The sequence below is a fragment of the Saccoglossus kowalevskii genome, chromosome 1, assembly GCF_978046115.1.
Source record: "Saccoglossus kowalevskii chromosome 1, keSacKowa6.1, whole genome shotgun sequence".
NCBI lineage: Eukaryota > Metazoa > Hemichordata > Enteropneusta > Harrimaniidae > Saccoglossus > Saccoglossus kowalevskii.
Genome location: NC_140641.1, coordinates 2,147,091 through 2,161,160, shown reverse-complemented (window position 1 = coordinate 2,161,160; position 14,070 = coordinate 2,147,091). Strand labels below are relative to the sequence as shown.

Here is a 14,070-nt window from a genome sequence, read left to right as displayed (position 1 = left end):
CAATTTGTATTTATATAATAAAAATTGTTTATGAAAATGTTTTTTATATTTTTTCGATGGATTGAATTTTCAAATGAAGAGTTATTTTGTTATAGCACCACTCGAATTATGTGTTACGAATTTCTGATAGTTTAGGCTTTGTGTTCTTGCGAACGGGAAGACATTTACTGGTGTACAGTGGACATCGATAAAAGTGAACGTATTTCGAAAGTTGTGAAATCATGGTACTGTTTTGGCAATATACAACTTGCAGTTCCCTTTTGATGGATTTTGTGTGACTGGCTGTGTTATTGAACTGTAGTATTATGTAAATCTGCCCCGAGAAAATCTGCAAGCAAAGTTTATATTGTCAATTTCACACTGCGTTATAACGTGGAGTCATCATCTGAGTATGCACAATTGTTCGTCTAGTGTTCCCCAACGCATATAAAAATCCCTTTTGAATTTGGGGGACTTTGTGTGACTGACTGTTGTGTTTGTAAACTTTAGTCGAACTCTAGTAGTGTTAGTCCGGCAGAAGGAAGGGCGTTTTTGGCAAAATCTTGTAAGAGGGTCCATAGTTTTTTTTATTGTCCAAAACTATTGTCCATGTTGTTAGCTTCACAAAACCACCTGCTGGCTTTCTGTCTGCATTGGGCAACTTGCAGTACAAGGGCATATGTATGTGTATATGATACAATTAGTTTTAGTACAGGCGATTTGTGTTATTAATGGTTTGAGTACCTAATATTTTCTCTGTTACCCTTTCATGGCCTTTATTTTATCCTACATGAAAATAGTGTATAATTCAGAGCAGTGTTTGAGTTCTATTTGGGTATATCCTTCAATATGTGGATAAAATCGGCTCCGAATAGCGTGAAATCACTGTCCAAAAACATGTTGGTTCTGTATATATGAAACCTCGTAGAATAAACAGATGCATAAGTAGTTCAAAACTTTCTCTGTTATCTTGTCATGTTTTAAAATTGTTATTATAATACCATACTCATTCCGTGATATTAATGCGACTTTCTCATTGGTTATTTGGCATCACATGATTCCATATTATCAGACGACATAAGGTAACCAGACGAGCCCGCCCCAGAACTAGCATTGAATCACACAATCACCACATGGTTGAGCTCACAAAGAACATTTTATCATCACTTATCAGACAACAAGTACGAGACAGCACTCGCAAAGATATGATGGCTTATGTGCGTTCTCTCAACGCATCATGTTTTTGGTTGTGGTTAATGTAAATTTGCGCACACGTTTCTGCATTGCAACATTGTCTATGACCAAACGTGCGTGTTTTCCATGCTGATTCAGGCGAATTTAGTTAGAACTCGTCCTTGTATGGACAAGAAACGGTGAGTTTTTTAGCTCCGCTGTTGACTTTGTCGAGCAGAGCTTATCATATGAGTGATTGTCCGTCGTCTGTGTCAATGTTTTACATTTTCGACTTCTTCTTGAAAACTAGAGGCCTGAAGGCTTTGATACTTGGTGTATATGTACCTTGGGTAGACCTCTCTCAGATTTGTTCATTTCATGATCATATCTTCAATTCTCTAATTTTGGTGAATATTTTTGTCATTTTTGGTAAAAAGTGATATTTTCAACTTCTTGTTAAAAACCACAAGTCCAATTGCTTTGATATTACATATACAATGTATAGGTACTACATGTGGACCACTCTCAAATTTGTTCATTTCATAATGATATCTTTAATTTTCTAATTTTGGTGAATACTTTTGTCATTTTTGGTAAAAAAGTGATATTTTCAACTTCTTGTTAAAAACGAAAAGTCCAATTGCTTTGATATTACATATATAGATACTACATATGGACCACTCTCAAATTTGTTCATTTCATGATGATATCTTCAATTCTCTAATTTTGATGAATATTTTTGTCATTTTTGGTCAAAAATGATATTTTTGAATTCTTGTTGAAAACAGCAAGTCTCATTGCATTGATACTATGCATATTGTTCATTTTCTAATGATATCTTCTGTTCTTTAATTGAAATGTGCATTGCTAACAGCTGAGCTATCTCAGCCGAGAGGCTGCTTGTTGTGAAATAACGGTATTATAATTGGAATTAACGGTGGCCAAACAGATCAAAGCTGTAATAAGCAACATTGAAATTGATAGGAACAGTTATCACAGCCACATTAACAAAGATATATGTCCCATGTTTCAAAGTGTCACCCTCAGTGATATATTGTCAAAGGTTAGCGAGAAACTAAATATGTCACGGCCTGCTTTTCTGAAATATTATCACCTCAGTAGTGAAGAACCTAGCCACTATATTCCAAAGAACAACTCAAGGCCTTCTATGATTTAGGAATAACATGTTCTTATGATGAATTACTGTGATTCAAGAAATCTGTTGCCTCTGTGACAAATGCTAACATTGACCTCACTGGATTGAAGGGACAAGTAGATGGCCTGACACAAGGAGTGGGTGACAATTTTGATCAACAAATCCATTCACAAAATGGAAAAGTCCAAACACATTCTATGGGTTTACTTATGACCCAGATAGACAATAAGGAAAACCATGATGATACTGAAGAATTAATACCAAGACAAAGTTTCAAATAGTGCAAGAAATTCCATATGATTCTGAGGTTGGTCGTTATGCAGGTCCAAAGAAGGCAACACCACCTGAAAACACTATGAAAATAAAAGTTGCCTTGAGCAGGACCAGGGAAAGGGATCTTGAATTCTTCAAGGTTATGTACAATGGCAGCCCAGAATATAATGGGTACAACACAAAAAGAACAATGGAAGGACAGACCTTGCAGCCAAGGACTAAGGCAGTTTACCTTCCTCTGATTGATATGAGTTTCTCTGAGGCAACAGGACAGCCATTCACTTTATTCACCTTAGACCAGCAGCTCTACAGATATGCTTTGGGCAATTCTAGAGCTTTTTCCATCCTCCTCGTTCATCATAAGACTTGGTTGAATGAATGTGCTCATTAGCTACATTGGTGCCATTGGGAACCTAATGACCGAAACTGGACTAACAGCTATCATGTCTTTTGTGTTTGCTGGGGTTCCGAAAATGCTAGTAGGCAAGAAATTTCCTATGTGCACGAGGGCACTCAGAATGACGACAGAAGTGATGCTTGAACCAATCATCAACAATCTTACAGAACAATGCTATGGTACGTTCATGGATAATTTAGAAGAGAGAGCAGAGAAAAGCAGGACGTGTAGGCTTTGGCTTGAATGTCTGATCAAACCTGTCTTAATAATGATGGCTTATGTCAGAGCTGAACGGGAGGGAGATTGGTTACTACATGTCTACTGTGTGAAGGCCATGATTCTATACTTTTTTGCTGGTGGACATCAAAACTATGCCAGGTTAGGTCTGGTGTACCTGAGAACAATTGAGAATTTGTCAGAGCACATCCTGTCCTACTTTCTCAATGGAAAACATGTAATGTGACACAAGGAAGGTCTTTGGAATAGCTAATGGAGCGACCTTTTTATAGAATCAACATTTATGAGGCATGGGCATGGACGAGCAGGAATTGTTGGAATCGCACTAAAACCAGAAACTTAGGCACTCGGCCTTCACACCTGTTCTCAATTAATGGACAGGTACCCTCATGTATACTTCAAGTTTTCATTAAAACAAAGTCAAAGTTTTTGAAATTGCTTTTTTGCCTGTTCGCCAATCCATTGCTCCAAAACACACCTTTAAATACTCTTATTTCCCTGCATCAAGATGGCTCTGCCAACTCTTGTTTCTGTCTTGTGGTTGCAAGCAGACACACGGGTAACTGTGACAGATCGAATATGGAGTGCATCTAATCTTTCTAGTACACTGCTTTGTTTACAGGTGAAGAAATACATGATGACAATGAAGATAGCAACATAGATAGTGAAGATAATGCTAATGTTAGTACTAAATATAGACTAGTTGGTGTACTTGTACATAGTGGGCAAGCCAGCGGTGGACATTATTACTCGTATATACTTACAAGGTAAGAGCTAATTTTTAATCTTAATGAGATGGCCTCTTAACATGTTGTTGTGAAGCTACAGTCAAACCTGTCTTAGCGGCCACCCTCAGAAAACAGTCACCTCTCCGGAGCAGTTACCCTGCAGCAGTCCCGTGCAATTTGCCATGTAATTGACACTCCATAGAACGGCCACCTGTCTAACGCGGCCAGGTTTCAGTGGTCGCAGTGACCAATTGAACTGCATGTAAAGGGCATAGTTCCCGGATGTCTTGCAAAGAGTACAAAGATTAAGCGAGGCTCCAAAGATCACAAAGGACAAAGTTAGCACGTTTTAACACCTTTGGCTTTGGCAATTGTTTTTTTTTTCCTAGTTTATAATTCAGTTTATCACGGCCAGCACACCGTACCGATGGCCTGGGAACTCCAAAAAAATGATTAAGAATTTGCAAGTGTCCTGATAATAACATGTCATTAATATTTTCTTGAAATATGTATACCATGGGAACAGAAGAAGTGCTATGTACATCGGCTTTGTACAATGACTCAATCAGCCACAATGATGTCAACCCGCAAACTTTTTTGAATCTCCGGGGTGAATCTGATTGCCGACGTTAAATCCCCGATCGAATTGATTACCAACAAAAAAACATAACAACTCACTTGTTATTTAGTATCGATATTTATTCATTTAGACTTTTATAAATATCGACAAATATGCATGTAACTGGAACTAATAGCAAAAGGAAAAAAATTAACGCAACGGTCATGCCTGTTTATCCATCCAAATAAATTATGCTAATTAGCCTCGCGCATGTGCGTTCTTGTTCTTCCGGGGTTATGATACCTCGGGTCAAAAAGTAGTATCGCTTCCGCTTCGATCGCTGCAAGGGAATGTGTGTGCAGTATCGTCTCCTTGTCCAACTAAATTCGTTCAACAATTTTTGTTTTAGTCGCTACTGCATCGGTACATGTAACAATTGATGATTTTAACAATGATGTTCAACTGACTTCAGTTCGCCGGCCAAAGTCGCCAGGCATATTTCAAACGTTTCTATTGTTGCAGCGGTACAATAACATGGAAGTCGCCCAGATTTTGATTGCGCAAGGTAGTGTTTTGATTAAAGGGGTCAACCATTTCGTAAGTGAGGTAGGTCAGGAAGATTTTGAAGAAAATATATAAAATGTTTTAAAGGGAATTGTGGGGGGGGGGGGGTACTGTCAAGTTGTCACATAACTGGAAGGAGATCCTGCACTACTATAGATAAGTATTCTTTTCATGTATGTTGTAGGGATCAATAAAGCTCTTCTAAATCTGTCCTTCTATCCTATAGCCCAGGGACATTCCAATTTATTAGAACAGTTACTAAGTGTACACATGGAGTACGTCCATGGTGTACAAGACACAATAAATATTAAAAGAAACATAAAAATCAGAACAGCTAAGCAAAGCAAGCTGAGTGATTTCTTTAGTAGGAAATAAGACTAAAACTGCAGCTGAACATGAACTTTACTGTACTAATCTTCAAACATTCAATTTTCGATACCACTCATTATTTTTTATTTGTAAAAAGTGTTTGGACACTGTGTACAGTAGTGTGACAGTGTGTGTCAAACAGGGTTGTGAGATCTGTTTTATTACATTGATGTAATGCCTAATTAATATTCATGAATAAATTAGTGAACCTGTATAGAAAGGTCACCTGTCTATAAAGGCCAAAATCTCCAAGTCCCCTGGGTGGCCACTATAGACAGGTTTGACTGTAATTGTATTTTGATATAAATCATAGGTCTGGTCCAGAGGCTCCACCAAGGTGGTACAAGTTTGATGATGGTGAAGTGACGGAATGTAAAATGGATGATGATGAAGAAATGAAGAATCAATGCTTTGGGGGAGAGTACATGGGTGAAGTGTTTGATCATAACATGAGAAGGTAATTAACACTGGTACAATCAAAAAAGTTGAAACCTGCAGCAAGTCAATAAGGATTGCAATGTCTTTGTGTTATAACCAATACAATTGCAGCATTGAGAAATCCACTGACATACATTGCCTAATTATTCATAACCAGTGCATTTCATTGGTGGTTAGTGTTTAGTTTGCACGCTTTCTCTAGATACAGGGATGGACTAGATTTTTATTTTGGGGCTCTGTTCATGTGTTCCAAGTCATTTCTTAAACATGTCTGGGCCAATTTTTGTTTAACTTGGTACAAAAATAACATATGATGGGTTGCATATGTACGTTTGTTTATGATTTTATTCAAAATTGCCTGGCCAGTTTCTTTGATCAGTTTTGTTTTAATGATCTTTTGAGCAGCCATTTTGTTTTGTTTTTCAATTTTGTTTAAATTTGGTGCAAAGGAAAGATTGGCTTTATATGCATCAGTGTTTCAATGAAATTTACTTGACATTTCCTGTTTTGTGGACCCAAATATAAATTCTACCAAATACAAACATGACTATGTCACAGACAATGACTTGTTATTGAATATTTAAGGATGTCTTATCGAAGACAGAAGAGATGGTGGAACGCTTACATCTTATTTTATGAGCGTAAAGACATTTCAGAGAAAGAATTGAGCAAACAATTTCAAGAGCTAAGTATGTGCTTTTATATTTGTACCATTTTAACTTTACACTGGTATTTTAGACAACATTTTGCTAATTTTTATTTGCTTTTCTGTAATTTGTTTGTGTTAATTTTAGACTAAGTGGAAACAAGGCCCCCATTAGTTTCGGGCCATGATTGAACAAAGTTTTGAGAAATATGAGGGATTATTTTATGAGAGGATAATTTTGTTGGCTTTGCAATGTGTGTGTCTACAAGATTATTTCATGACATACACTGTAATTTCCCTGATATATCAATATTTGACCTTTCAATAATTTTTATTTGGTGTACTATAATTTAGGAAAATGTCATATATTTTCATAACCAGTTATCAGATTTTCACTGAAACCTAATATACTTCATTGCTGTCGGGTAATCCTCAAATGTATTATTTAGTTTAGGGTTCAAACCATCCATATCAATTTTCTTATTTGCATATAGTGAGCAATTTTCATATAATCATTTACCAGATTTAAATTAAACTTTGCGCATAGGTGTTGTGGAATAAATCACTGAGTGGCAAACCTCAGATGTACAATGAAATCTATGCCTTTTGCTTTATAAATAACAATTTTTCTGTGATCAGATTGCTTTCGTATTTTGAATCAGATCTTTTCCCTGCTTCATATGCATCCAATACCCAAAAGCACATGGGTTCTTTCTAAGCTTTCTGTGATTATTATTTTCAGAGATCTCCAAAGAAGATAAATTACGGGTGTTGCACAGGATGCCATCATCAATAGAGAGGGCTGTGAGAAAACAGAATATTTATTTTATGCATAACAAAACACACTTCAGTACAGAGTATTTTCAGTTCATGAAAAATCTCATACGATGTAATGATTTTCATATACTACCACCACCTGGGCAGGATCAACTGGTAAGTAAGTCAACTCCTGATAGTGTATTAGACAATGTTTGGAACTGAGTCTAATGTACAGTACTGATTCGACCCAACCTCCCACTTTTATTGCTTTTTTTCCCCGACTGCTTATCGCTTAATTTCCGACCGCTCGCTGCTTTCCGACCGGAAATCGACCACTTTTTTTTCACTTGCTCGCTCGCATTTGTTTGCTCGCTTCAGAAACATTGTCCGCTTGCCAACTGACCACTGGAGTAATGATGATCGTACATTGTATCTATGAACTTATGTTTTTATTCGTAATAAATTTAGGTTTTAATGACGATTCAAAATACAGCGCGTATTGCTTCTCTGTATATGGGAAGGGGGACAAAGACACCTTCAAATCACTTGACACATTGTAACGTTTGCTACGCAAGTCGAACTGTGACCTGTATTTACATATTTACGTCCTTGTGTGCGTAGTTCCAGCAGCTATATAACTGGTCAATCAATCGTGATATGTATTGAGTACTAGTATTGTGTGTTGTGTGTGTGTGATTTTGACGCTCAAAATAATTTGACACTTTGTTATTTGTGAACGCAACTCACACTATGACCCTTACTCAATTTGCATAAGTAATACGAATGCTGTAGTTCAAAAAATCTATCGGATTAACTTTTGCTCGTGTCTGGGTGCGCAAAACAAAACTGCACATATAATTATCGCATAGCTGAATTTCTGCAAAACAATTGGACTTAAAACTACTAGTATAACGACTGTGACGATTAATCGTTTGTCTGAGTACATGCGGCGACGAATTATTGGATTGGCAGCAGCCGAACGAAAAATGAAAGAGAAGAAAACAAAAAACAAAACAAACACAGCCAGTGATACATTTTAAAAATAAAAATAAAAAATAAACGCAGTCAGAGGAGCCGACCTCGTGCGTTGGAAATAATCAAAATGTGTTGTGGCACACTGGCAGCCTCATCAGACTCTTTCACTTACGCAATATAATTATGCTATTTTCCAAAGCACTTATATTCAATACATTGACGAAAAACACCGCAAGAAAAATGTAAATCAGGCTTGTAATTACTAGTAACTCAACTCAAACGCAATATTAATCACTGGAAAAGTGGATAAATTCGAATCGTCATCAAATAATGTCTGCGATTGTGTGAACATGATAACGTGCGAACAAGGAACAGAGCTCGTGGTCCACCAAGGAAACTTTTTTTATCTGACATCGATCTTTTGACGTCGTCCCTTAGCGATGACGCAGTTATATGTATACGGCTGTTGAAAACAGAGACTCCTTCGACCTCATATGAGCAGGTTTACGTGGATGTTCCATTTTCAACTAATACCAACAATACTATGGTAATATTAAAGAATTTCCGTTTTTGACATTGTGAAATTTTTTTATTTTTATGTAGAAAAATACAGTGTTTTTACCAATTAAAATATCATATTTTACATTTTAATTAAAATTTAGCATTTTTTTATGTATTTTTTGACTCCCGTGTGCGAAGCACAAAAGGGAGTCTTTGCAGTTACCCTGTCTGTCTGTCTGTATGTATGTATGTATGTCACTTTTTTTGTTCCACCGTTATCTCAAGAACCACTAATCAAATTTTCGTGAAACTTGGTACATAGATGCTCTGGGATGATGCGCAGAGTTGATTAGGTTTTGGTAAAAATCTATGAATATTAATTACCTAATTTGCATGATAATTAGCTGATTTTTAGCTGTTCCACTGATATCTGAAGAACCACTCATTGGATTTTGATGAAACTTGGCACATAGATGCTCTGAACTACTGCGCAGATTTAATTAGTTTTGGGTAAAAATCTATGAATATTAATTACCTAATTTGAATGATAATTAACTGATTTCAAGCTGTTCCATGACTGTTCCACTGATATTTGAAGAACCACTCATTGGATTTTGATGAAACTTGGCACATGGATGCTCTGAACCAATACGCAGATTTGATTAGTTTTGGGTAAAAATCTATGAATATTAATTACCTAATTTGCATGATAATTAACTGATTTTAAGCTGTTCTATGACTGTTTCACTGATTTTTGAAGAACCACTCATTGGATTTCAATGAAACTTGGCACATGGATGCTCTGAACTAATGCGCAGATTTGATTATTTTTGGGTAAAAATCTGTTAATATTATTAATTACCTATATTAGGGAACTGATCATTACCACCCAGCCGGTTTCCTGTGAGTTTGACTCTGTTTACCATACCGGTCGTTGCTTTACCGTACCGGTCGTTGCTTTACCGTACCGGTCGTTGCTTTACCGTACCGACCGTTGCGTTACCGTACCGGCCGGACAATTACCGTACTGATAGGACCAATACCGACTATTTATCACCTTCGATTAATGAATGCATGGTAAACAAAGCCCCGGTAACTGATCGGCGCCCTGCCGGTAACCGTGAGTCATGCATGAATTAATTGGGCATTTTGCAAACAATAAGAATTTTTTTTTACCCACCCATTGAAAGTGAATAATTTGAAAAGGACATGACTTGTACAACAGAGTGTTACGTCCCAGTCGACTAGAGGACTCGATGGGTTAATTATTTGTTTATATTTGTCAGTAGCTCACACAGTGGAAAGAAAGTCGAACAACCGTCGAAATACAAATAAATAAATAAATTAAATAAAAAAGTCTTTCTGAAATTTCATGTTCTTTTTCAATATATGTGTGTTATTCACATATTCATGATCGCCTGTAACGCTATAAAACGACAGTCCTACATCGTAGCTTGCCCACGACGTTGAATAAAACGTCTCAACCTGTCGCATGAATTCGATGATACTTGCATAATGTGTCAGCGTGACTCGCTTGGCCGAGCTCACATGTATTTAAATTCGGGCTTGGGCGTTCGAAAATCTGTTTTGATACTTTGTTGACAATAACACGCACAACGCGTGCACGTAGTCCAGATAAAATTCAAGTGCGTAAAACGGAATTTGACCTTGCTCTAGGTCAACATTTTTCTATTGCTTTTCGACCTCATTTTGTGAGTTTGCTTATGGATATTTACACACCTCCTCCAACAATCCCCAATGTAACTTTATTATAACAAAACAGAGTGTGCAAGTGTGCCGGTATATCTCTTTTTGGAACATGTGATTGGCCCTGAAAAGGGCTGTTTGGTTTGGGGCAGAATACGATTTAGACTGGAAAGGTCGGGACTTTTTTTTGTTTTACAAAAAAAATATAATTACAGCCAATACAAAGTCAGCTTGGACATTCAGTTGTGAGACATAACAAAATAAACGGTGCCAGCGATAGATTTTGCGAATGAAAGAACAAACTAAACGCAATCAAAGGCGCCGACCACTTGCGTTGGAAATAAACTAATAAAACGCGTTGCGACGAGAAATCTCGTCTGCATCTATCATTCACGCAAACGCACACACATGCTATTTTCGTATGTTGAATACGTTGGCAACGTCGTCAAATATTTAGCCCAATCACTGAATAAAAAAACATCCAAGCACACGTGCACTGGCGCCAGATAAAGTGAAAAAATGAAAACAAAATTACGTCTGCACTGTGCATTTTTAACAATAGCCAAAACCATTAGGTTACATGCCAAAACTACCGACTCAGGATTCATCATACACAAATATAGCCACTTTCATGGAACTGTTATTTTTGTAATCCACTTTGTCAGCTCAGTTGATTTGGGAGCACTGATCCCAATTTAAAAAAAATAAAAATATTGTATAAAATAAAGACGCAGTTCCGTCTGTAGTCATATCCAACAGTTCACATGGACGTACTGGGAGCTCCATGGTCTCAAAAAAATCATGTGTAGCATTATCACGCGCAACTTGAATGTAAATATTATGCAATAATAATGGTAAAGTTTAATCTCTGACAAATAAAAAGACGCAACAAATTGACCTGGTGGTGTATTTGACCTCGAAAGCTACTGCATAGCAAACATAAACAAAATGATTTATAAACAGACTATAACTACAAACTAAACAAATTCTACTCAAATTAATTCAACAGTTTTGCTTTCTCTGGCGATCCTGTGCATAAAACTGAAATTTAAACAGGTCGGCATTTTACCGGTAAACCGGAAAATCAATGCATAAATTAACTTGTCAGAAAAGTGAATTGCCTCCTGCCAGTACGGTAACGGCCTTGCCGGTACGGCTAATGACCTTCGGGTACGGTAAAGAACCAGCCGGTACGGTAAAGCAGCGGCCGGTATGGTAAAGAAACGCATGCTGCAGGAGACTCACAGGAAACCGGCTTGGTGGTAATGATCAGTTCCCTTACATAATGATTAATCAATTTTCGGCTTTTCCACTGATATCTCAAGTACTAATCATAACATGTCAATAAAACTTGGGACATAGATGTCATATGACACTGCACAGACCTGATAGTTTTTAGGGTAATATCAGTACATATTAATTACCTAATTTGCATAATTAATTAATTTTCAGCTTTTGATATTTCAAGTAGTAATGATCATGTTTCAATGAAACTTGGTACATAGTTACTTGAGGACTGTGCAGAGACCTAATTAGTTTTTGGGTAAATATTTGTGCATATTAATCACCTTATTAGCATAATTAGTTAATTTTCAGCTTTTCACCTGATATCTCAAGTACTAATCATCACATTTCATTGAGACTTTAGATATTCATAGATATTCTAGGACTACAGAGACCTGATTAATTTTGGGATAAATAATTGTGCCTATTAATTACCTAATTTGCATAATTAGTTAATTTTTTGCTGTTCTATGGCTGTTGCACTGATGTCTAAAAGGCACTCATTGGATTTCAATGAAACTTTTAAAGAGTACCCATCACATTTCAATGAACCTAGGACTATACACCATATTAGTTTTTGGTAAATATTTATGCTTCTTAATCACCTAATTAATATAATTAATTAATACTGATATCTCAAGTATTGATCATCACATTTGAATAAAACTTGGTACATAAGTGCTCTAGGACAATAGACAGCCTGATTAATTTTGGGTTAAAATCTGTTCATATTAATTCTTTAATTAGCATAATAATTAATATTATTTTGGTTCTAATCACATTTCAATGAAACTTGTTACATTGTGCAGACCTTATTAGTTTTACACTTAAATCTGTTCATATTAGTTACCTAATTTGCATAATTAGTTTTCTGCGTTTCCATCATCATCTCAAGTTCAAGTAATTTTGAATTAATTTTGAATGTGTCTCCAATACTCTTAGCACACAGGAGTTCTTTCTAAGCTTTCTTTGATTTATTATTTTTTTTTTAAGTTTTTTTCTGCCCAATTGCATGAATACAACTAATAGGAATCGGTGAGTGGACTAATTTTCATGATGCGCATGCGTATTCTATTTTTTATGACCAGCAATTTGTGATGGTGTCAGCCATTTTGTTATTTCCAGTGCGTTGTACAAAAACGAAGCAAGCGCTCGGGTGATGAAATGTATCAGTTTACATTATGAAAAGGTCTAAGAAATTACATGTATGATTTTTTCTTATCGTATAAGTAAATAAATAAATAAGTAATTGAACAAATGTATAACCTCAATGACTGTGAAACGAATTACTGTGCAAGCTAGTTTACATTCACGTGTGGTGTACAATTGCATTCAAGCCACGGAACATTGAACCCTGTGTGAGCCCAGTCAAGAAAATAATGAATGTGAGATTCATCATCGCCAAAACCATGGCAGTGTTGAAGATATGAAAATGGTTGGTAGGTTCGATTTCATGGTAAAATGTTGTGTAAATTCGTTGTGCTTGTGAATCCTGATTTATCACCGTATTATTGAACGCGAGAACAAATATGGTGACCTCCAGCATCAATGTAGTTGTATCAAGTCGCTGCCGTAAGGAGATATTTCCTTTGTATCGCTTACCAACATTGTATTGTACTTCTTTCCTTTATTTTCCTTTACACATTTGGAAACTTGCATGGTGCACTTTCACCCCCACCTTCCCCAAATTACGAAGCTATCATGTCGATTAGTAGGTATAGGATGTCTATGTGTGTTGATGACTATGTCGTTGTGTAAGGGCTTCTCGTACGTAAAATGGGGCACATTCCCAGTAAAAATATCTATTAACACAGAGCTGACAAAATTCGCCTACATGTGTAAATTCATGTTGGGATTTGGAGAAAAACAAACTCGTAAAACATACCGAATTTACCGTGACAGCAGTGATCAATTTTGGTGCCGATTGTTGGTGGGCTGATCAGCATGTCGGATTATTTCTGAGAACGTTCTTCGTGTGGGAAATCACAAAATCATTAGCACTAAGTAAGCTGGTTTACCTTATTTTTGTGTAGAGTACCCTGTACAAATGACATGAATCGACATGCGATGATTACCAAAACAATTTGACAATCAGTGTCTGATTTGTTCACCGCCCCCTCAACACTGTGATTTGTTATGACGGTGGTTTGTTATGAGCGGTATTTTTTCCCCGGCCCTTTTCGTCGGAAATTACGAATTCATTGGCTCTAATATATCCCAGTTTACTTTAGTTGTTTCATCCGAGTATTCTGTACATTGTTTTCACCTAGCAAAGGAAACAATCGGTGTCTGGCTCTGTTATATTTAGTCCCCGTTCGGACGCAG

General features: G+C 36.6%; 1 protein-coding gene across 5 annotated transcripts in view; it reads left to right on the top strand.

Annotated features, from left to right (window-relative positions):
- The window catches only part of LOC100379061 (ubiquitin carboxyl-terminal hydrolase 9X-like), a 213,458-nt gene that overhangs the window by 165,317 nt on the left and 34,071 nt on the right, over nucleotides 1-14,070 (top strand). For all 5 annotated transcript variants that reach the window (XM_085498322.1, XM_085498316.1, XM_085498319.1 and 2 more), the window contains 4 exons: nucleotides 3,838-3,982; nucleotides 5,749-5,892; nucleotides 6,459-6,562; nucleotides 7,262-7,452. In XM_085498322.1, the coding sequence (XP_085354448.1) occupies nucleotides 3,838-3,982; nucleotides 5,749-5,892; nucleotides 6,459-6,562; nucleotides 7,262-7,452 (584 nt within the window). The remainder of the gene's footprint in view (nucleotides 1-3,837; nucleotides 3,983-5,748; nucleotides 5,893-6,458; nucleotides 6,563-7,261; nucleotides 7,453-14,070) is intronic.